At 33.4% G+C, this 26,778-nt stretch overlaps 1 protein-coding gene across 1 annotated transcript in view; it reads left to right on the top strand.

Moving 5' to 3' along the window:
- The window catches only part of LOC106709339, a 138,036-nt gene that overhangs the window by 75,843 nt on the left and 35,415 nt on the right, over positions 1-26,778 (top strand). Inside the window, exon 3 of the mRNA XM_045678452.1 lies at positions 1,068-1,263. Coding sequence (XP_045534408.1) covers positions 1,068-1,263 — 196 coding nt within the window. The remainder of the gene's footprint in view (positions 1-1,067; positions 1,264-26,778) is intronic.

The raw sequence follows: 26,778 nt of genomic DNA, 5'->3' as shown, positions 1-26,778 counted from the left end.
AAGGTGGTCACGTTATAGATTTATTTGTTAAATTTATTCTTTATATCTGTTAAGTGTATACTAAAATTGTATAAACTCTGACGACATATCGCTGGCAGTTAAAATTCTCGTTTGATGTTTTATGCTTTGACATTTAATTAAACGTACTCAAGTTAAGTTACAATCCTATCTAACTTAATTATTCGATTGCATATAAACAGATCGATTTGAAACTTCTAAAGGAAGTAACACTTATAAAAAATAGAAGTTCATGTCAAAATAATAGTTAAACGTTCTTTGAAAATTAAGCTCTACTTTGAGAACAAATCTTTTATAAGTTTGAAATTCTTTACATAGAAAATACAACTTTTTGAAATAGGTTTTTAAACGAAGTTATAAATTATATAACATTACGTTCGTTCCTTTAAATATTTTGATTGAAGGTTTGATAATCTGAAACATTGGTCTTAGTTATTTCTTGCTACTATTATATTTACATAATCCTTCGCTTGTTTTAATAACAGCCATTACAGCGCATAAACTGTGAGCTCTGAAAATATAATTAATACCTGACCCGCTCTACTCTCTCATTGAAAGCAGCATATTGCCTACACTAATTATAATTGTGCTTTGGTGTTTACGATGATGAAAATTCGAGAAACAATTTAAACTATGAAAGGAATACGTTTCATTAACATTTCATGTGTTTGAACGAAATTGTGTTTCAAATTCATCATTGTAACATTAGATTATCCGTTATAACTAATCTAGCTTATATTTGTTTTTGTTTTATTTAATCCAAGCGAAGCTTTTGTCAGTCAGGACATTTTGTCAATATTGGGGACATCTAAATTTCAATCTGTGAATGGAATTGTAAAATTTAGTTTATCTAGAGTACTGCCGGGACTTACTTTAGGTCCTGACAGGTCAGACTCAAAGTCGTTCATTGGTCACTTACATTGAGACATGTACACTAAGTGATCATTCAACTTTTAGTAGTCTACGATATTAAAAGTGTCCACTTCCTTCGACGCGGTCACATCTGGTATTAATATAACAAAATGTAACATTTTTTTCTTTGTTCTCAGAGTTTCCTGGCAGCAAACGCTAAATGCTGGTGGGCTGGCGCACTGGCGGCAGCGACCGCGGAACTGCGCTACGCGGGCTATGTGGCGCCCGGTGTGCTGCTGGTTGCTGGCGCGCCGCGGGCGCTCGAGACAGTCCGCGGAGCGTACTCTAGATCCGTGCTCAAGCCGCCACCAACGTATCTCATTTGTGGACTCGGTGAGTACTGATTATTATGTTAAAAATCACGTTAAACAGCAGGATAACGCAGATAATTTTTAATTAGCGATCCTTCTTCTCTTGAACATCCAGACATTCTTTTCTTTAGTTTAAAGAAAAAGTAACTATTAACAATGTTATCTATTTATTCATAGTGTAATATTCAAATTAGACCTAACTAGTTTAATATTATTGTATAGAACTCGTTAAATTCAAAATGAACATTTTAAATGTCTAGTTTCTCATTTCTGATTGCTTAAATCCATAAACTACCCAATTTATCTGTCCGTGCTATAGTATGAGACTGATTTCAACCCACACATTATAAGGCTGGAGTTAGCTCCCGTATAACTTGAATTAATTCTCCAAACGCTATAATAAACTTGAAACTAGATTGCATCTGGTCCGCTGCAGTACAATGTGATTTATTGTCAGTGCTAAGTAAAACGCTGAGGTTTTATATAATTGTGACGCGGTAACGGGCACCTTAAGAGTTATTTAGAATAGGGTGACAGAACGCACAAACCTTAGATTATTGCACTGAGTTATAATGCGGCTGAAGCTAATCTACTTGGAATTTCATTGTTTGCAAAGCGGTGGAATATTTGTGTTTATTTATAACGTACAAATAACTACTCCCGTCTATTTTGCAGAGGTAAGTCATGACTATGCAGCATGTATTATTTTAAATTTTGAGGAGTTGAAAACCTTTTTACGATCAGTGTCGCTAATGAACATCCGGCTTTGTACTGCTGTAACATTTCTTATAAAAAATAAAAAAATGGCTCTTAAAAAAATATAAACCAAGAACTAAATTCACATACATTTATTATTCCATGAAAAGCTATTTTCACTGAAGCTTAAAGCTCGTAATTTCCGTTCACATCACGGAAAAATTTTCCCATTAACTTCGCCTACATATAAGTAAAAAAATCCCATCAACGTTTCCCACAATTTGCACACATTAAAGTTACAAGCAAAGTGGGATGCCCACGCGGTCGGCTCGCTTTGTACCGGTGCGCCTACGAACGACCTTGCAAGGACGCGTTGAATGTACTAGTTACAAGCTTTAAATCGAATTTATATCAAATTTGCATAGTAATAGAGTCTAATTTTCATGTTTTATTTAGGTATTTAAATTAGATACTAGTTTGAAATTGCTATATTATTTTAGGAGTCATACATTCCTGTGTATAATAAGTTTTTGATTATTTTTAGAGCAGCAAACAGCCGATACTCTGTAAAATTTACAATAAATCATAGCTTTGAAGTTTGAAAAGGTATCGCAATAAATTTTATCCGACTAACTCTTGATAGAACTTTCAATAGAGCGAAGAAACATTTAGTATACAAGTTAACAATAAGTGCTGTTGGCACTGAAAGACAGTTTCAAGAAAACTTCGACATGTTGTCATATTTACTGCAGAAAATCATTTCTGTTTGCTAATATTTATTTCTACAGCATTACAGCCAGTGTTATTTTGCATAAAAAAGAACATTTTAAATTTGGAAATTTTTTTCTTTTGGTGGTACCTAAAATGCAAGCGCAATATATAAATAAAATAATAATACAATAAAATAAATTACGATTAAAATTTTCACATGATGAATAAAACCGTCCCTTTATTATCTTATGAAACAATTTATGCTTAAAAACAGGTGACTTGTATCGTTTTGGCGTAATATTAAATTAATGATTGGTTTATACAATAAATGATCAATAAAAGTTTGTCATTATTGTTTATTAATTTACAATTTATGTAAAACACATTAAACAGTTATTTAAGTTCTTGTGTGTGAATTACTTAAAACACTTATCAAGTAAATTAAGATTAAGATAAATACTTACAACTGCGCAATATTTATTAAACTTATTTTCAATTATTTGGCAAAGTTTAAATGTTTGGTAATAAGTACATTTTTTTTTATTTTAATTACTTCTCTTAAAAAAAGTGATTTGATCTATAATTGATAAAATTATTTATTATCTTTTGTCCATTTTACAAGTTCTAGTATTTTAATATTTTCTTAATTATTAAAAACAAAATAAAGGCATTCAGATGATTTGTTTTGGGTTTCAAGCCTGTTTGTTACATATTTACAAATATAAAACGATAAAATTAGGATTAGAAAATCAACGTCCCTATCCCAGCAAATAGTATTGCATATATTCAAGAAGTATTTGCAACATCAATAATTTGGAATTCACAAATGTTGACATTAAAACATTTACCCAAAAGTGTCAGTAATCGTAATATAAAAAGAGCGCACTTGACGTAGTTACAAAATATTTAACAAGCAGATTGTACGAATGTTTCAAATTCGGAAATGATGTGGCAATTTTACTTAAGTGGACACCATGTTTGGAATGTCATGAAACTCTGCAATTGTTGTTTCATAATGCTACTTAAGTTACCAACTATTGAAACAAATGGAATTATTTTGAACAAATCTTAAATTGAATTGTTTAAGGATTTTCTTTTATTTTATAAATTCGTCTTTTTTTTATAAATTACCCATGGAACATACTTTAGTAGGTCCAGAACAATACTGATTTATATATCAGAATTGTGTTATGAATTAATTTAACATTTAAATATGTTAATTCTCAGCATTTCGAATCCAAGGAACTGGTTAAAAATTTCAAATTATCTGTGATGCCCATTTCGTGCCATTCCATTTTATTTACGTACAAAATATTTAACAGAACGAAATTATTTCAAAGAAAAACATACTTTTACTTTCTTCCGATTTTCGAGAGCCGTTCAATATTTCATCGAAATTGGAACCTGCTTTTACTGATTGTTAAGGGACACGACAATGTAATATTCTGAGTTTAAATTCTGTACCATACTTAGGTTAACTTTACCTACAAGTTATCGCAAAGGGTTCATTTTATTACCTATTACTGTAACATGGAAAACGGTAAGTGAAACCTGATTCATAGAGATTTTATATCTTCATTGTATGCAAGCGAATATAACAAGATATCGGTAGAAAGCTGATAGTCCCCATTAAAGCATTATTTAGAACAAAGTTAAACTTTTATGACAAAGTATAAATAAGTTCGTTAGTGTACCGTTATATTATGTCTACAAAATAAACTATAACCTTTAAGCTCTCTCCATAATTGTGTAGCCCTATCTTAATTATTTATAAACTTAAGTCAAGATATATTAAAACGTAACTGATTTCCAAACCAGAAAAAGACAACTAAAATAATAACTTTCTTTCTAAAGATTTTTACAACATTGGCAGGAAAGAAATAAACAAAATTAAAAGGTGATGAATACAATACCTTTAATTCAAAAATAGCTTATAGCAAAACCACTATGTAAGTAAATGAAGAAACAATGATAATAGAAACGGCAGTGTAAATTAAATTCTCCACGTAACATCTCTCGATGATGCTTCCTTAGTATAGATGTGACTGGTTTAACTCTCTAACGTTACTGTTCACCATTAAATTAATAACTCTAAGAATCAGTCAATTAAAGATATATCTAACTTGCTATTATATAACTTGCCGTGTAATCCTTCAACTAAATGAGCAAGATATAACAATTATAGGAAAAAAATGAGATATTAAATTAGATATAAACTGTAAAGAATAAATCACAACAGACCGATAGATGTTTTCCATAGTATGTGAATGTTTTAGAAATCTCTTCGAATATAATAACAAATTAGTGGCTATCTGGAAACACTTTATTTTACACGCATCAGTATGCATAGTTACCCAGCGGGAGGCAACAGTTAATGGTATTGGAGTTCACTATTACTGCAAGGGGCGCACCCATTTCACCTACATCGTCTACGCAAATTACCTTATGCCTTTTCGCGGTACGTAATGTTTTCAATTATGTTTTGTCGTGGGCACGCGTATCGGTTGCAGTTCTTTGAATTAGGCCCTTCGTACACTTGGACACGTAAAACTTCGATACCCGGCGATTTTCTTACGAAATACAAGTTCATAGGCGGTCATATACATCGCGCATCGCCGCCTTTTCTACCTGTTAACGTTAAGGATAGTTGCTGGCAACCTGCCTGTCAAGATCGCCGTGAAGAAAGTCGCTGCAATTTTCAAGATGACGGAGTAAAACTATACATTTGACATTTAGTTGCTATGCCTAATAAACGATTCGCGTCGAAGATTCAACGCTGTGTGTTTAGAACGCGCGCAAAGCGATTCTGGCGACGCAATGAAACAATATAAGTTTCGATGATTTAAGTTACCTTGTGTACGAAGGGCCTTATTATTTAAACGGTAAATTGTTACAGCTTTAACCTACTTATATACAAAGTTTATTAAAATGCTGAAAGCAGCTAGTAGCAGAAATAAATTTCTTATTTAAATCTGATCGTGGGGTCCTCCTTATTCTTCTAGCAAACAAAAGAGATGAAAATATGTATTCACACATTTTTTTCGGTACTTAAATTCACGGTAAAATATTCATTTCAAGCTTTATTTTAAAATTGTGTAAACTTTTTGTCTTTCCAAATCAAAGTATTGTTTATATGATATCACAGTTCCCAATGCCATATAAAAAAATTACAAAATTTGTGTTTTGTCTGTAGTCGAAAGTGTACGTAATCGTATTTAATTACATATTTCGGATTGCTTAAAATCATCCACGTAAATATCGATAAACCTGGCTAATCGATTCTCGCATAAACAATGATTACAAACGACATATCGATAATTGATCGCAAACTGTACCAATGGCAGAAAGTGGCCGCGGCTCGTGCCGGTCTCGCAACATGTTGTCTTTGTCAATAAGAAAACAATCATCGAATCGAATTAAGATCGATTATCTAGCAAACAGGTGATACGATGTTTCAAAATTTAGTTATTGCAAAGGATGTTTTAAATTAAATAATTACAAGAGATTCCTAACTACAACTATAACTGTCATTGTGTAAAATTATTTCTTTTTTTTTCTTAGTTCGAAAGTTGTAGTAATTATTTATTTACGATAGCAATAAAGGTCACATTATTAAGTAACTTTTCAGGCTGAGTTATTTAAATGTTCCATCTTAAATCATATTTAGAGTTGTACAGAATTGTTCTGTATTAAGAAATTCTGTACAAGTTATGTAATTGTTAGACCAGTTTCCAGCGACAGGAATATAAACACGTGCCTGCTGTTAATAATAACATTCTTTATAATAAATATGTGTAAAATTAAAGCTATGACCTCAATTACTGTGCAGGGAATGTTGAGAATAATTTAAGAGAATCGTTTAACACACATTTCCTGGAAAACTTGTATATACTCGCAAATAGCTTGTTATTTCACATTTTAATGCTAACATATTTATTTATACAATAGTTTATATTCCAACTACTTGAATAATAATAATAATAACTTGTTTGTTTCTAGTATTTAGTTAAATAATATATCTGAAATACTTAATTTTGCGTATTCTGACATGAGAAATTGTAGGTTTTCGAAATATAATAATTGTAACATAGCTATATGAAATCCGCAAATTATTTGTATTTAGTCTTAGTAGCTTCTTGGTAGTCGTAGATTATGTGACTCTTTATTTCATAAAAATTAGTTTATTTCAACATATTTCAAGTGACAATATCATTTGGAAAGTTAACGAATGTCGTTGTGTTACCATATCTCGTATTTTCGCAATTTTATAAAAAAACACAGAAATTCACGAAATAAAAAAATACAATACGAAGTACTTCCTTGTCATAAATTGTCACTTTATTTTTGGAATAAAAACTTAATGAATTTTTAAATGACAACAATATAATGTGAAATCGCCGTGCGCTTTTACCTTAGGACCAGTCTTAACGACCTTCAAAGGCCTTGCGCCGGTCGCAGCGGGTAGAAGAAATTTCTCCGCACACTCACTAGTCGCTACACTACGCACTGCTTGTTATTTCATTTATAATTCGAATGCAGGTCTCGCGAATGATCAGCGAAATTGGAGCAGCTTTCTTAAATAGCTTCCAAACCTCATTGTTATTAAGCAAACTGTAACATAAGCTGAACTTTTACACCGAATGTGTGGTGTGAACTATTAAACTGTATCGCGCCATTCAAATTTTATGACAGCCCGCGATTTTCTTAAATACTGCACTGAATGCAAATTCAAGTGTTAGCCGGATATAATGACGCTTTCCTTCATTCGCAGCGCCCACCTTCCCAGACATGGGCTCGTGGCTAATCTAAATAATTTAATACCACCTCACATAGAGTACATGGCGTTGTCGCGCAAAAGCTCGTTATTGTATGTTTTTTCATACAAACGCGATATTTTTTTAAATTTCAGTTAAATTTTTTTTGTTTTTATTTTTCATACTATCACTTGATATGATTTAATAAAACGAAATAGAAGTCACTAGTAATATAACTTCAAAAAGCTTCACTTTCCAATTCAACTTTCTAATTGCGAAGTTGAAACGACTCCTTTATTAGATTTTTTTTAATTACCGACGTAATTACTGGAATAAAACAAACAACTCTCGCTATAGTGGGTCCATTCAATCGAACCACTTTATTAATAAAACAACGCTGAAAGTTCTTAGATGTGTGCAATTAAAACAAAATGAAGATGCTTCCATGTTCATAGCGAACATAGAAGATATTAATATGTTTGAATTGTAATATTGTAATTTTTAAAAATTTGTATTTTTAAAAATTACAATATTAATGTTTAATGCACTGTATGAATAAATACAATAAGTAAATAAATAAATAAAATAAATAAGTAAATATAAGAAATAAAATGAAAATTCTCCAAGTTTATGACGGTTTTATAGTTTAATTTAAAACATCTGTTGATACAAAAAGCACATCTATCTATCTATATATATAAAAGAAAGTCGTGTTAGTTACACTATTTATAACTCAAGAACGGCTGAATCGATTCGACTCAAAATTGGTGGGCAGGTAGCTTAGAACCAGGAAACGGACATAGGATAATTTTTACCCCGTTTTCTATTTTTTTATTCCGCACGGACGGAGTCGCGGGTAAAAGCTAGTGAAGGATAAAATTAAATTTTTAGACACTTTTGATTTAAAATTTTACTCAAGTATTTACATATGTTCCACTGTCAGCTTGTATATATCTCCACCGAAGGACTCGAAGTCTACCCAAATAGGATGACTAGGCCTTAGACAACCACGATAGCCCACTGCGGGTTGGTTGACTTCATACATATCTTTGAATTTCTTTTCAGATATGTGCAATTTGTATCACGATGTTTTCCTTTATTGTCGTCGTCGTCGAACGTCGGATAAATGTACACACAATGAAATTCGAATATCGAAAAACACATTGGTACATTGCGGGAATTGAACCTGAACGTATAGATTTCAGTCCAGTCCGGTCAAATGCTTAACAACTGCGCCACCGACGTCCTTAATTAAATATGTTTGTTGTAAATAAAACAATATACTATGCCAGTCAAGTGACTTAAACCAAACCGAATTACAGTAGAGTCGAGTGCCATATTTAGCGCCGATCAACTCTTACTGTTGTAAGTAAATCAAAGCTTGCCTTTCTCCGCACTTTATATGGAAGTGACTTTTGATGTCCGCATTGCGGAAATTCATCACAAGCGAAATGGAATTTAAATTATATTTAAATGATTAACAATAACGCTTGACAAGCAAAGCGATTTCTAAAGCCTTCAAGAGAGATCTAACTCTCGTAGTAAGAATTAATTGGTCCTTAAACAGTCCCTTAGTTTTGATCTAATAAGAAAAATCATAACTTATGCTCACTTAACTTAATTTCATATATTTACTTTAACATCAAGTTTAATTATTTAGTTATGTGTAATTTTATGTTAGTATAAGGTGATTCTTTTTGGTTTAATCTCTTATGCGTTAATAAAAAAAAATCTTTATTTCTTCTTTCTTCATTTCTTTCTTTCTTTCTTTCTTTATTTCTTTCTTGCTTACTTACTTGAATAAAACTATACTATTCTGAAAATGGTAGTTATAGCCTGACTAGAAAAATAAATATCCTCGCCTTATGTCACTTCCTTCGTTTGTGATTGGCTTCTAAATAATGTCATCTTTCACGCAATCAATCTTTCCTAAGACAAACGGATAAAACAATGTTTCCTATTATAAATCTACTTAACAAAATATTTTGCATCATTAAAATTATCCAATACGTTGCAAGTATTTCATAATTCCAATCATTAGTACTGCCTTTGCATTACTATTTGGCAATAAGCCTACAACAGAAAATCATTACATGTCATTTATGTTCAAAACTCATCCATCAAATTCGGCACCTGAGTCTCAACTAACTAAAATACCAACTTACATTTATCATGTAATGTTATTACTGTAGATCTTAATAAAAGTGAATAAGATACAAAATTAAATGAAAATTTTAAGTGCAAATGGTAAATAGTTTTTGGTAAAACAAAGATTTAAGACAGTAGAAGTCTTGTCAATTTTATTACGCCAAAGATAGCATCTGAACGACTCCCGCGCAACAAAAGTCAGTCTTTGATCTTTGTAGATGCCGCCTGTCTATTTAAAGTTATGAAATGTAATCATTAGCAATAAAATAAAAGACAGATAAATTTGATATTTTAAAGACTTTGGACTTTTAAAGACGTCTTTGAAGATATTGCAGTTACATGACCACAAAGAGAATAAATGTATTTAAAGTATTATAAGACCAAATTCCACGTCCTTTTAGTAATATTTAATACTTATTTTAGGGTTTCATGAGCGTCGGTAGTTCAGTGGTTAAACACTTGACTTGCAATCTGCAGGTCCTGGGTTCGAATCCCGCCATGTACCAATGTATTTTTAGATTTTCGATTTACATATCTGACGATTTCATTTATCCGACGTTCTTACGGTGAAGGAAAACATCGTGATGCAACCTGCACATATCTGAGAAGAAATTCAATGATATGTGTGAAGTCAACCCGCACTTGGCCACCGTGGTTGACTATGGCCTAGTCACCCCTAACTTATGGTAGGCTCCGAGCCCCTCAGTGGGACGTATAGTGAGCTGATGATGATGATTCTTTTATTACGGCGATGGATAATTTAACATTAACCGATCTGCAGTTAGTCTTCTCCAACAAACAATTAATTGAAACTTTTGATCCTTACTTTGCTTTTATACTTTTATCTCTTTTATATCGAATAAATAGTACTACTACTTAAAAGTAGTTATACGAGTATGAATATAAAATGTATTGGGAGGTCGCATTACAGGAATCAAATTGAAATTTTGACACCTCTCGTTATCTTGTAGCTAGCATCGTTTAATTATCACATGTCTCCGCTAATCAAAATTTAAATATCAATGTCTAAACACGTTTCAAAATATTAATCAATGCACAGGAAATTATGTGTCGATTCTCGAAACTCGTGTGAACTTGTTCTCCAATCGTAGATGCGATATGTTCTCTATAAAAGAACAAGTAATGCACGTCTCATGAGAACAGCGAAAGTATTCATAATGAGTTACACCTCGGGCAATTCGTACGCCAAATTGGATCTCGTTTGACACACTCTTCCGACAGCGTCACGCACAATAGAAAATCAAGCCTATCATTTATCATCAAGGTCGATTATCGATTGATAGATTCAGACAGATATTATCAACACTAATACCGGTAAATAGAGCATACTTTCGTATGCAAATGTTAGATTGTCGTTGATTATTTCGTACTGACAAGCAAATTAACCGATGCCTTTGTCTAGTTCGGTTGTATTAGATGTGATAGTAGATAGAAAGAGGCGATAAAAATATAAGCGAGTCGTTCAATTAAACAGTTCATTTGATCATATGAATGAAATTACATGGCTGATATGACTTGTTACTTAATGTTAGTTAACTGGATGAAACTTTCTTTTAATCGAAGGCATTGTATACAGAGTATACTTTCACATATATGCGTATCAAATCATTTATATATTAATTTGTTTATGTAAAACTGTAATCTAACGGATACGGGATTGAATTCTTAAAGAAAGTAGCTTTAGGTGTTCGAGTTATTACATAAATAAAAATTGTCGACATTCTTCTTATGAACATAACCTACTATAATTTTACACATATAATATATGGTTAATACCTTTTTGAAAATCGTAAAATGAAATAATAAATTTGCATAAAAATAATGTAATTTTAAGTATCTATATTGAATATTAGTACTCAAAATGTCTTCAATATAATTTAATATTAAACCACAAACAAACCAAACGTCCGATCTATCGGGGCGCATGATCAATGTACTACAAGACTGTCATTTGTTCCTTCAATATTGATTTTGATAGAACCAGTGTTGCATGTCCATGGTGTCAATAAATGTCAACATAAGCTTGTAATGTTGTGACAGTGTGACAATCATTTGACAAGTTTACTGATCAGTAAAAGCACAGTGATAGATTTTATACCTTAAAGTAATATGATATTAAGATAGAAGTACTATTTCTATTAAATTAAATCATAAATAAACATACCTACAGCGTATCTAGTTGATTAAAAGAATGCCGAAATTAGGCTAAAGAATTCGTAATTAATACGTAGGATAAGTGAAATTTCAATGAAAGCGAAAGCTATAATATTATTTAACATTGATAATGAAATGTAGACTTGTTGAAATATTTACCACACTTGAATGCATTTAGCATTAAGTTACATTAACTAATTTTTTTACAAAAGAATATTTGTAGTGTATGAACTTTAAAAACAACAACTGTATTTACGCCATTGTAAGAATATAGTAAATATAATAACGGTTAGTAATACTGTATATTGTAAGTGACAAAATAAGATGTAATATTGGGATATCCGGCGGTATTCCACCTAAATAGTGACAGTTGTTTGAACGGTACCTAATTGGTTATTTTGTGAGAAGGGGCGGATTTGTCTTGTTAGTAGGAATAAGGCAATTTTTCTGAAAGTGATACACCTCAAAGGGCCTTGACTGTACATATGAACCCATTCTACGCCAAAGGTAGTACAAGTTAACGTAAGTAGCTGCTGTTTATTTACAGCAACAAACATCACGTTTGTCATACGCTTGTTTATGGGCTATGTGTTCCGGACTCAAACGGGTTCCGCGGAGACATCCCGACACCGTTAGCACACTGAATCGTTGACCCTCACGTTGCTTCGTCTTTTTCCTGATATATAAATAAAAGATCTAAATTGATTTTTTTTACAAATTTGGTAACACTTTCTGGTAGTCAAGACTAAATGCAAATAAAATATAAAAAATTGTACGTTAATAATTATGTCTTGTATTCTAGTATTAAATAATAATGACTTTAGTTACACTATTAAAAGAAGGTATTGGCTCCAAAATATTGACATTTATTTTATATATTTTCGAAGAATAGGTCATATTTATTTCATGTTATTATATCTTTCAATTTTTCGTAAGCACAGCATCGAACAAAGATTAAAATCTGTGCTACGTGTAGTACAAATTAGTAAAAAAACTTTTATAACCTAATTACGGAACACAACAATCGTTTCATACTGTTCTTTACGGTGAGAAATTAACAAGTTTTGTCCATACAAATTCTTGTTATAGCCTGTGATTGTTCCTATTTTGTTTCGTCAAACAGTTTACCTTCAATTGTTTTCAAACTAAGTTTGTTTTGTTGCATTCCAACAATAAAAAAAATATCAACACAACTCACGTCCGTATCCCAATAGTGTAGGCAGATATTACAGATTTCCATTTGGCGCGGTTCTGACACATATCTTGCCTATGTCACATTCCATAACAGTTATGGATGCATTTATTTTCTTTAAGACGTTCACAAAAAAAAATTGTTTTTGTGTCTAAATGGAATTTTCATTCATCACAATATTTTGTGCTCATCCGTTATTGGATGTTAAATATTAATAGCAAATGTATGTGTTGAATATTTTGAAGATAATTCACACACTATATAGATAAAAGTTAATAACAATTGTGTATCTCAATGAGACAAGAATATATATAACTTAAATATATATCATGAGGATGAACAATAATAATCTTGTCATGTCATATGAAACATTCTCTGAAGGCGAGACAGTACCATTTCCTTTTGTAAGATTATCTCTTATAATTTTAGATCTATTGATGAAGCATCCGGTAGGTGGTGGTCTACCGTTTATTTCAAGAAGTTGAATAAAGTTAAAAAGTTGAAAAAAAAATCACTCACATATTTATAAAAGGTTGAAAGATTATTAGGCTAGAAATTTAATTTGTTTATTTATAATATTAGATAGTGCTTGTTGTTAATTTTTTCACAGTAATGGTTTAAGTTTGAGATATAAAAATTAAGTGAAGCCAAAAAGTTCAAACAAATTATAAAGTTACGTTTATATTATTCTTGAGTTTGTTGACATGATTTCGTGTTTTATTTAAAACGATTTTTTCGAAATAGAACTATTAAACAGTTTTCGTTATCATACTGCACGGAAAGTAAAAGTCGGCTGCAGATAAAAAATAAAATGTTTGGATTTTGGCCGCAAAGAAATAATGAAGTTCGCGCCTCCAACAATAGCCTCTATGTTGCTCCACTTCTCATAAACGTGCAGTTTCTAATCCTAATAAGTATTTTATATTCAAACTTGTATTCTTTATTTAAAAATGCGTCTCATTGTTCGTTAAATTAGATAATTAAAATACATATCAATTTAATAAAAAAAAATATGCGAAAAATTAAAAAGCTTTCTAAAATAGGACACTACAGACTTTTACCAATTAATCAAGTGCTTTCAAATTACATTTATTTCTAAGTACTTTTACTTTGGCATCATTTGGATGAATTAATTAATCATTTCTTTTTATAAAATCACTGACACTTGTATACTAAGCCAATAGAGATGGTTAAAGTAATATTTAGACACCCATCATCATATTTGCATCTTATTTCTTGAAAAAAATATAATTTAAAATATGTAGTTTGATATTTATTTATTGTTAATTTTATTTTATAAAATTATAACTTAAGACTACTTTCATCCTAATGATAGAATATTGAATAAAGAATTGTACGTTTCAATTTTAAGAAATTTTAAACCAACTTCATAGAGCTTTTTTACAAACAAAAACTATTGTCCATTGTAATAGAAACGGTTCACTTTTTAAATATTAAATTGACCTTGTCAATACTGAAAGGAAAGTAAAGTTAAAATCGCGACCGGTACAGGTCAAAGATCTGTCGTCCGCGAGCCTCGAGACACGAATCACGATTATAATTTCACGAAGCCGCCGTCACGTAGCGATCCTCTGCGATATTGTCGCTCGATCGCATTCAGATTACCTCGAATAACGTATTCCTGCCAGTCCCGTTTTGACAACAATGCCTATAAACTTTGAGCGTATCGGATTACATTGAATGATTTATATCTAGAATTTTAGAAGGCAATGTAACTTAGCGGTTAGAGTTCAAGCTATTACGACTTGTAGATTTCTAACTGAACTTTTTTTTGCAAGAAAGGGTATGTTTCGGAACTCAATATTGTCACGTTTACCTTCTGGAGCGTCGGTGGCTCAGAGGTTAAGCGCTTGACTTGCAATCTGAATCCGGGGTTCGAATCCCGCCATGTACCAATGTGTTTTTCGATTTACATATTTACATTTATCCGACGTTCGTACGGTGAAGAAAAACATCTTAATGCAACCCGCACATGTGTGTGAATACCCGGGAGAAAAAGACGGCGACGCGGCTCGCCATCCGTCACGTTCCGTCTCCCGAAATGGCAAAAAGTGGATTGCGGAGGATCATTTGGTCACACCAGATGGAGGTCCGTGATCTCTGCCTATCCCTCTGTAGGTGTGAGTTGTGGAGTTGTGTACCTTCTGTCCTAGATTATGTCCTAAAGGATAATTGACGCAACGCTATATAGCAATCAGTGAACGCCTCTTTGATGGTGGACCAACGTCTATCTCCATACATTGGAAATTACTAATTGTGTATGTATGTTGTCGCATAGTATTGTCGCGTCACACTTGTTTCGTTTCAGTGAGAACAATACATTGTTAATTATATCTAACGATCCATTAATTACAGTATCATATTCCACTTTACAAGTGTTACAATGTTCATTTTATGATATTATATTCCTGGGAATAAAACAGTTTATGCCAAAAACACTACAATTATATGTAAAGTTTTAAATGGCGTTTATTCGCAAATTCATTGGTGAGAACCGGAGCACTTTTAAATACTACAAGATAATACAATTCTTTTGATATTCAATCAGAAGTCGACCCATTGACACAATTGTTACTACAATTAAAGCTAAAAGCCGCTAACATTCGCAAAATTTGTCTTTTGTTTTATTTAAAAGTTACAGAGCTAAAATTTTGGATACACACCTATTTGTGAGATCCCTCTTTAATTAGATAACATGATGTTTGTAGATGCTACATTATGTTTGACAGCTGCTTATGTAAGACAACCTGCTTGTATGAAATTTCACCTTCCTTATAAACAATACGGTTCCCATCTCATAATTAAGCGGTTAAAGGTCAGGTTGCAGCATCTAATGAGGTATGTGATTCCAAGTCAATTTCTCTACCCCGAGGCAAATGTTTACAATAAATTCATTTCTCTTTGCTTTCTTTTAAGGCTGGGAAGCCTTTGTTGTATCTCTCATGCTTTGTTAAAGTATCGCTTTTAAAATATCTATCTTTTCTACAACAAGGAAAGATTACGCTAAAGCTTCTATATAGTTTGTTAATATATATATATATATACTTAGTAAGTACATAGTGATAGTGGAATACATGTTGTGTAGGTGCAACATGAAAGAATTTATGAATAACGTGACTAAGATGGGCGTGATCATATTTTGACAATAATTTATCACGATTGCCAATACGTCTACGAAATATCACAGCTTTGGCAATGACCTTCTTTACAAGTATACTTAAGAGAGTATAGATTTTGGAGATAGAAGTTAAAAGAGAGTATATTGAAGTACGATGTAATTTTGTTTAATTATTAAATTAATATTCACATCCCATCAGAAGCAGTTCATTGTATTTAGATATCTAAGTTGAAAGTACATAGTTACTCGTGCCAAAATGATCAAGATTTCCTGATCTTTTGGTCATCGACATTTTCTACGTTCTGACGTGAATATATTTATGTATACCAACCTTTTAGACGTGTTTTTTATTCAGTTTAGATACGTAAAAGAATACTTCACATCTATGTTTTAAAGATTAGTCATAGAGTTCAATAATCGGTAGAAAAATTCTGGCATGATATGTGTACATGAAATTGATTTTCTAAAAAGCCAATCGAGATTTCGAATTCGTATATCATTTTATTTTTCTTGTATTTGGATATTCGAAATTTTAGATTGTAAATCGAATCGATAAGTCATGATATTATAAGTTAGTAGGAGACTTGAAAATTAAAATCGATGAAGCTTCCCAAAAATTAATAGATCAATTTAAAAACGGACGTTTACGGATTCTAGTTTTTTTAAAATATCAGGAATAACAATAATACTTCGTGATTTAGTTCAAACATTTTTATATTCATTCTTAAATGTTGTTTATTATTCATGGCTGGTAATATTCGTCCTCATTTCCATCAAGTTGCGAGGTGACGTCAAATTACCTTCGCCTTTACCTCTTTAAGCCTCATTTCAAGTAAGAATATAGCACGACACCAATTTACACCGAAAATTTAATATTTTACAAGAGGCACACCTGGTCCTCATTTTCTTTTTCGTTGCTGCAGTCTTTCCAGACTGGTAATGGTCATCACGTATCAGTAAACAGTTTCACCAGCGGTCTCCACTCCTCCCTGATTGTTGCCTTTTTGCACAATGTTGGAAGGGAAAGTCCACAGCCGCTTTGATTTGATACGTCCTTCTTATGGTCACCCCGTGGACTGGTGCCCTCCATTTTTCACTGAACTACCAAGCGCTCGATGGTCATTCCTATTTGCACTATTATTGCGTAATTCTTAAATTTATGTAATTCCTCAAACATTATGAAGACTGGTCACAAAAACCGTATACATATTAAAAGAAAAAAATGTCTTCGATATCTTGCCAATCGCTTCTAATTAAATTAAATGAGATCATGTTCTTTGAAACGATTAAAAACCTGTGTATAACTCACACCCATTTTACCCACGTGCGTTGCTTTCTCTATTATAAAAACGAGAAAAAATTATAAGTCACCGCCTCGGACAAAGAAACGTATAGGTAGTGTTACTTAGAGAGCTTTTACTTTCCCAAACTTTTATATCGTATGTTTCTTTTGGCTAATGTGTGGCTATTTTGCATTATTCTTGAAACCTACGCATGTGCTCAATACATTTAGTAATATGTTATACCTTTATATGTAAATTTTTATTGAATTTTAAAATAGATACATTTGTAACGGTTAACCTTATTAAAGATTGGTGATCTATAATCTTTCTACAAATACATGGTTTAGTATGTGAGATCATTCTCGTTGAAGACATTTGCCTTTTTGAGAATAAGTAGGCAAACGAATAAATTAATTTATCGGTTTTCTGTGAGATATGCGATCTAGTGAGTAGGGAATTTAACTCTTTGATTACGTATTCTACAGTACGTAAGTTAGATGTTCTATTGTACGATCAATTAAACATAGTAATTGTTTAAAGGCAATTGTCGACTTAATGTTATCTTTGCCATCGCCCACGTCCACTCACTTGATTGCAGGATGCTTGTAATTTTCACAACGCCCTTTAAAGCCAAGGATCTTAGACTATATAAGTAGACATTAATAGTACAATAATAACAAGCACTGTAACTAACCAACAATTATTTCTAAAAATAACCATAAACCGAGTTTTTTTAATAACACTTGATAAATGATTTATCAATCTCCATTAGTCACTAAACAATATATCGATTTTTCTTATCAGAAAATATATATTTCTATGATAGAAATCAAAATAATGTTTTGTACTGGATTCAAACAAAAAGTAGATCAAAATATCATTTTTAAATTTTGCATGGCCACCAGTGGGCAATAGAAAGATTTAAACGAAGAAAGCGTTGTTTACGTGACTACATAGATAGAGTTTCTCACCATTGACATGGATAAATTTGGTGAAATGCGCTTACTGGAACTAAATTTAGTTTACAAATAATCCCATCGAAATGAGAACATACCGTTTTTTCCATTAACCTGTCATGGATATTTGTTCAAATCTCAATATGTCTTATCTGATCCTAAAGCAATTTACTATGGAGCAGATTTAATATTATCCGAGAAACATTAGTTTTTCTGGTGGTTTCTTAGCTTTCACGATTCGAGGAACAACTGGAAAATATTGGTTATTGAATTTAAAATAATCAATAAAGCCGTCTAGACTTCAAAGAAAACTATAAATTTAATGTCACCTCACTTGTCTAAATCGGTTCAGACTTTTAGGTCGCAATAGATTTGTAATAATAACCCGCATAAAACACACTCTGATAAAGCATTACGTTTAATGTCAATACAGTAAAATATAGTAACCAAAACCAAAATATAAAAAAATACATTAATTAAGTCTATTTCATTCATCATTTAAATTACTGAATAGATATAATATTTTGCTTAAACTTTATTGTAAATTGTTCTCACCATAAATAGCTGCGACTAATTGTATAAATTGTTGACACGCTGAATATTATAGGCGCTATGACGCCTCAATTACTGCTCATTGCATAATGTATAATATGAGAGGAAGGCGCCTTATTATATGCAGATGATTTATGATCATTGTTCCAAACAAAGGCATGATGAAATATTATAGTTAGACTATAAAGAGCTTTACTTGACTTCCAATCTGCAGGTCCTGGGTTCGAATACCGCCAGGTACCAATGTGTTTTTCGATTTACATATGTATACGTTCTTATGTCTGTCATGTCACGTCTATGTTCTTATGTCTCTAAAGAGCTTCTACGCATTATTATGTCAAAATAATAATACTAAAATGCCTATTTCATTTGGTTTTCTGCATAAATTTTAATTATTTTATCAAAAAAAAACAATCGAATTTTTAATAACAGATGTAAAAAGTAATCTTATTTTATAAGGTAAGGGGCAAACGAACAGGGAACACCGAGGTTATCATCGACGCCCATGACCATTTGCAATACCAGAAGAACTGCAGTTGCATTGCCGGCCTTTAAAATTAAAATCTTAAAAGAAATATAACTTTTTCTAGTAGCTACGTAGGTTTCTATAAAAGAAAATTCAGAAAGTGAAAAAATCTGGAGTTAACGACTGCATTATACATGTTCAGATTTCGAATTCAAAAAAAATCTTTTAGGAATTGTCAAGGCATTAACTTTAAACGATGAATTTACATTAACTCCAGTGAACAGTTTGACGTGGGTATATCAAAGATTCAGCGTAATGTTGGTCGTGGGTGGTACTATCGGTAACAACATCACAACCTTAATTAATTGCATTCGTTCTTAAGCAGCCATATTAGTATACATCTCGTGTTACCATCGAGATAAAATCTACAACAGACTGACAATTTTGGATATTTAATTCAATTAAAATTAAATCAACTTCCATACACCAAATCAAGTTAATTATCGCTTTGGTGAAACATCCGTTATAATAAAAAGATGCATTAACCAGTTTGAAGTAACTCTGCAATACGATATAAACAACTATGTAACTCTTTTGTTCTTTATTATAATAAAAAAAATACTTCAGATAGATGGGAGATTCAATTTATTCCACTGGACACAATTCACACACAGTAATATTCTTAGTCTGCACAATTTTCGGAGTCAAAAAAGCCCCGATTCGACTAAACATCATCTTTTATACTTTTTTCTCCCACCTCCTCAATCCTACCCTCAACATAATTTATTCAGTGTTGCTATTATAATGTCTTAATATTACATTGAAAATATTAGAATTCTTTTAGATTATTTTGTTTATACAATTTTAAATATTGAATTGCTTATCAATAATTACTTAAACCTAACACTCGACCATCCTGACATCGTGTTCGCCCTCGAACACGAATCAAGTGATTAACCTAACACTCGGCCTGAATAAACACAGGATAGGTAGGTATTCACAACTCATCGGGTTTCGAAAATGAAAAATTGTAGTACAGAAAAAGAAAGAATATATATCACGTATCCTATTATGTGAATACCAACCTAAGACAAATCAAATTTAATTGGAAATAAGAAGTTTTTCAAAAATCTAAACGTTTACGTTACAATTATTATGATATAACTAATACTTTACTATACTAAACTTTTACATAATTGATCTCATTTAATTATTTATTTACAATAATGCGCAGTGTTTAACAATTTCATTCCAAATAATGCACATAGGTACAGTACTAGTGAAATTATCGATAGAGGTTATTAAATGGATATTATTACAATGATCTGCAAACCAATCAATTCTTGCAGATCTCAAGAGGAATAGTCATCGTTATTTTCAATTAACCAAACTAGTCAATTCTAATCACTTTATCTCAATCTTAATTCATATTCAATGTGTATTCAATTCATAGTTAATGACGAACCAATCAATTCTCGTCCATGACCGTATGTCATCTCTGCTTACTTTCATTCGTTTTCATTTAAGATAGAGACACGAACCAATCACTTCTCGCGCTCTATCAATCAATTCTCGTCCATGACCGTATGTCATCTCTTCTTACTTTCATTCGTTTTCATTTAAGATAGAGACACGAACCAATCACTTCTCGCGCTCTATCAATCAATTCTCGTCCATGACCGTATGTCATCTCTTCTTACTTTCATTCGTTTTCATTTAAGATAGAGACACGAACCAATCACTTCTCGCGCTCTATCAATCAATTCTCGTCCATGACCGTATGTCATCTCTTCTTTCTTTCATTCATTTTCATTCAAGATAGAGACACGAACCAATCACTTCTCGCGCTCTATCTGAAACAATACAGAAACACTATTTGTAGTGAAATATATCAATATCCTAATAAATAAAGTTGGCTTATTTACAAAAGATTTAGTCGTTACTTTGTTCGCTATCACTATTAGTTTCTTTTTTGTGACTGAGCAGTCACTGTTTGGCTTGAGGAGGCATTTACAGTTTCACTGGGCTTGAGGTGGCCGGGCGCAGATGGCGCTTAGCCTAAACCTCGTTTAAGAATAACTAGGCTCGAGAGCTCCCTCAGGAGCCTCGTCTCGGGCTGCTACTTCATTATTATTACCGGATTGGAAGGTCACCGAGCTCTTAGATCTCTTCGGTAGACGCTCCATGGAGTGACTGGGGTCAAGGGCCCCCGAGAGGGGACCTCGGCTTGGGCGGTCATTCAATACGCGTTTATCATTCCGATTCAAGGGTTGCTCGGTTGCTATTATCTGATTGCTATTACTAATAAAGCCAACATTACTACCACTTCGGGAAGCGATAGGAGAAAACCTGCCTGCTATGAGGGAGGATATCGCGAGTTCACTATTAGTATCACTTGTATTTAATTTACAAAACGGGAAAAAAATTGTTGTTCTTAAAAACATAATTTTCCTTAATATATTGCAAGCCCTTCCGATCTAGACTACTATCCAAATTATCCCTAATTATTCTAAGTTCTGAATCTCCAAGTTGGAGGGTGTTTAATCAGCCGAACGTTGAAGCAGGATTTTTTTTTATTTCTTTTTTATTTAATTTTATTTAATATTCGGACAGTTAAAATTAGGTAATGAAATTCACTTCTTGTTGTTTTTTTTTTTAAGCTAATCCACAAAGTCCTTTGTACTCTCAGTCATGCACTGAAGAAACGGTTATTAAAAATTGTTTAATTTTAAATGCTGACATGTTAAATATGTCAATATGATCGGAGATTGCATTATAACATCTACACGCTCGTACTAAATAACTGTTCTCCCTATTATTCTTAACTCGCGGTGTGTATAATACGTTGTGTTCACGGGAACGACGCCTACACTTGGGAACAATGAAGCCTACTTCTTCGAGGAGTTCAGAGCAATCGACCACGCCGTTTACAATATTGCTGAGAAAAGCTCAGTCTGCCACGCGCCTTCTCTCTTCTAGCGGTAATAGATGAAATATCTTACAACGAGAATAATAGTTGTAAACAAATGTTCTAGCACGGTATTGTATGAACCGAAGAAACAGTCTTTGTACGTTTTCTAGGTGTTATAGCAAGGGTTCCAGACTTGGGAAGCGTACTCCAGGTGGCTACGTACGTATGCACAATATAATATTTTGAAGGTCTGTGTAATAGTTTGAAATTCAGATGACATTCTCAAAACGAAACCTAATGATTTTGAAGCTTTATTAATAATTAAATTATTCAAACTTTCGTGAGACATTATCATTAACTTTATATAGAAACGGCTAAAACACTCACGTATATATATCCGGTGTCGTCAAACTTTATTAATAATAGTGTTTATATGAGTGTCAAATCGTAGTTTTGCATCAAAAACGACCCCAAGTTGTGTTGTATTAGTTAAGGTGCGTAGTGTAGTATTTATCAGTTGATAATTGCCCACAATAGGATCTGGTTTTCGCGTGAAAGTATAGACGAAACATTTAGATACATTTAAGTCTAGGATGCCTTCAATACCTACCCTACGGGCGTCAGTGTGCAGCTTGAGCTCTGCTAATGGATCGAATATCTCGACAATAAGTCTATAGGTATAAAGCAGTTTCCTGATTATCGCCCCATTCCCATGGCACACCTTTTTATAATAATTTGACGAGTGAGAATGTTAACAAATTTGAAAGTAAGATTCGCGCACTATACCTGCTTCTAACATCTCATCTACGATTGAACGGACCTACGAGCGCTCATGTTATGACAATCGATACGGTCGGTACACAACGGGACTTTGACTGCTTAGTTCTATTTTTATTTGAGCAACCTTAGGACAACCTAGATCCCTAAAGGATGACGCAAAACAATGCTTATACTTTCTGAGCAAACAAGGTAATTGATTCCTGGTATCATCAGGTACCTTTCGGCAAATGCTAACCTGACTTTCATTGAATTTACTACCGGCTAACCCACTCATTTGTTCAAGTGTCTCAACGACAACAAAAGACCCTTTGGAATCAAGCAGAAATTAGCATGGGGAATCACAAATATACTCACACGGCCATTTATCGCATTGCAAAATCCGCCGCAAACAGAAAATTGCTAATTGGGTTTTCCTATTACACTATTTCTCAGAAAAATCTGCCACTAACGGTAGAATCAGCGCTGGCTGTGATCGAAAAAGGACTCCTAAAGCGCGAATCTTTAAACAATTTCCACTTTCAACTTCAACATCAGAAAAGGACAATTTATCGCAGTTGTCGAAGAATTTCAATTCAGAAACATTTTTATGAATAACTATATGGGGAAGTTCCGTATAAGTCAGATCAATTGACGAAGGTCTCTCCAAAAACTCGTCACACAAAACCTTACAAGTAATCCTGGCACTATAAGGTAGCTTTAGAACAATGTAGAAAACTATTCCCCTGTGCCCCTTCTTACAATTATAGCAACCACTAGGCTGACTCGATCTAGCTATAAATTTAGGTACTTGGTTTTGGTTATAAGTCTGATGTGTAGTGTCTAAAAGTTTACTATGAAAATGACCACGGTCCGCCGAATGTTATTGCTCACTGAGAACTGCAAAAGTTGGTCGGGGTGATTGCAACGTAATGTCAAAGCATCTGACCTAAGCGTCCTGTCTGATATGCCGCGAACAACGCAGTCCACGGCACGCTTACCTACTATATCGCATTGATTCACGAGGGCGAGCTTTTCATAATAAATCTCAATAGGCTCATTGCATTTACTCTTTCTTTTCAGTATATCTTCCAAGGTCTGGCCATAATTTTGTTCACAGGAAAGTGCATTTATCAATTTATCTTACCATTCGTTCTAACTGAAAAGAATGGAATTCAAGCTTTCGTACCACATTTTAGCCAGGCCTTGGAGTTTCTGCATGGCAAAGTGAGTAGTAGGTCGATAGTCCCAACCATATACGGATGCACATTCGTTGACCTTTTCAGCCATATTTCAATACGTTGATTTCTAGTTGAAGGATCAAATTTAGGCAATATATTTTGGTGGTTTACCATATGAGACGACTGTGCATTTTGCGTATGTGGTTGTGACGACAAATCCTCTTCCAGCAATTTTTAAACATTAACAAGATCGTTCTTAGAAAAAGATGGACTACATGACCTTATATTCTGTCCTGCATTACTACGTTGCTCGGCACCTGGCTCTGCCCGACGCTCAGCTTCCCGACGTTTGAAGGGGTCACGGCGCTCGCTGGCACGTAGCTCTGCCCGACGCTCAGCTTCCCGACGTTTGGAGGGCTCACGGCGTTCGCTGGCACGTAGCTCTGCCCGACGCTCAGCTTCCCGACGTTTGGAGGGCTCACCTGACTCGCTGACACAACTCCATTCGACGCTCGGCTTCTCGATATCCGGAGGACTCGCGGCACTCGCTGACACGTAGTTCTGCCCGACGGTCGGCTTGCTCTGCCCGATGTCCGGAGGGCTCGCGGCGGTTGCCGACAAGATGACGATGATTGACGACGGTCTTCCGTGTTCGCCGCCTGTAGTCTCGATTTGAGCGTCCTGGCAGCTCGTCCTTGGTCTAAAAACTCGCAGACAAGGAAGGTACATGTATGTTAATTACAATTTCCAAAAATATGTTACACTAGCTTTTACCCGTGACTCCGTCCGCGCGGAATAAAAAATAGAAAACGGGTTAAAAATTATCCTATGTCCGTTTCCTGGTTCTAAGCTACCTGCCCACCAATTTTCAGTCAAATCGATGCAGCCGTTCTTGAGTTATAAATAGTGTAACTAACACGACTTTCTTTTATATATATAAGATTATCCACCAAATTAGCAGATTTTCGTATCCTTTTTATTAACCCTCATATAATGATAAACTTGATAATGTCAGAAACTTGTTAAGAGACACGCTCAACATTAATACAAAAAGAGATAAAAGAAAGTAAAATCTTTAAAAATGCTTTTCACGCCGCTTCAGTCGCGGTGCCCGCTGCCCCGGTCGCGGTGCTCGCCGCTTCGGTCACGTTGGTCATCGCTTCGCCGTTGTTCAGACTCTTTCCATATCCTGGAACTCGATCATAAACAAATATTAGTTTAACAAGTAATTACAATATGACCGTGTCTAATATTGAAAACTAAGTAACCGAATATTTAAGTAGTAATAAGTAGTAATTCTTAATGTAAGAAGTTTAATCAGTAATCTATTAGAACATAAAAACTCTACATTGATTAATCAAAAAAACAAATAAATCCTGTGATATATTATTAATGCTAACCCAGATGGTGCTTTTCTTATGTTTCAATGTACACAGTACTACATACCAACTTTAGATATACAATAGGATGTAATCGGTAATACTCTAAAGAAAAGACTTGAAGCTATAGTGTAACGATTCTACAGGTATGTCTGTCTTAAAAGCTATAGCTAAGCTATATTAGCAACCGCTTTAATAACAGCCGCTATAATGATCTTGACCCGGAGTTATGTTTATTGGTTGATATCTCGGAAACTATAAAAGATAGGCCGTTTTTAAGCAAATTTTCAACCCCCTTTATAAAACCCCTCCGATGTTATTTATCTATATACATATATAATATACATATATATTTTTGTCGCAGTAGGTATTTCGAAAACGCTTTTAAAATTCACTAATACGCACCAAAATCATTACCCTGTACGGGAATAGGCCTGCGTCCCAGCGGCGGGGACGTAAAACGGCTACAGATAAAGTTTGAATTTTTCGTACCGTAACCGTAACTAATTAAACTATAAGAATGAGACAACTCTAAACATCACAACAGAGGAATAAAATATAAAAATAAGTCTGAATCTTAGTACCATGACAGTTAGTGGTTTGGATGGAAAACGCATGGTCTTTTTAGGAATTTTTAGGTTTCCCCAGCACGGCCACGTGCCATGAGGCACTTCCAATTTTTACGCGCACTCTCGTAACTTGATCACTTAGTAAAGGAAAACATCGTAAGGAAAACTATCGAAGGTGTTGTGAAACTTGTAAACAGGTAGGCCAGTACCATGCTGAAGAAGACTGGTGCTCACCATTCACTTAATAAAGGAAACACTCTTGCAACAACGTGGCAGTCATAACGTGGAGAAAAATCGCGTTTAAACAATGATTGATTGCACCAATTTTAAACTACACTTGGCTATTGCGATGTTAACACCAAGTTAAAACGAGAATTGTATTGTATAATATAGACAATTAAGAGAAACAGATTGTACTTACACTTTTGTGGACGCACGAGTATCCCACTTCTGAAGTATAATAAAAAAAATACTTCAGATAGATGGGAGATTCAATTTATTCCACTGGACACAATTCACACACAGTAATATTCTTAGTCTGCACAATTTTCGGAGTCAAAAAAGCCCCGATTCGACTAAACATCATCTTTTATACTTTTTTCTCCCACCTCCTCAATCCTACCCTCAACATAATTTATTCAGTGTTGCTATTATAATGTCTTAATATTA

This window comes from Papilio machaon, chromosome 6 (genome assembly GCF_912999745.1).
Source record: "Papilio machaon chromosome 6, ilPapMach1.1, whole genome shotgun sequence".
Lineage (NCBI taxonomy): Eukaryota > Metazoa > Arthropoda > Insecta > Lepidoptera > Papilionidae > Papilio > Papilio machaon.
The sequence above is the reverse complement of the archived record's forward strand: the minus strand, read 5'-3'. Positions and strand labels throughout refer to the sequence as shown.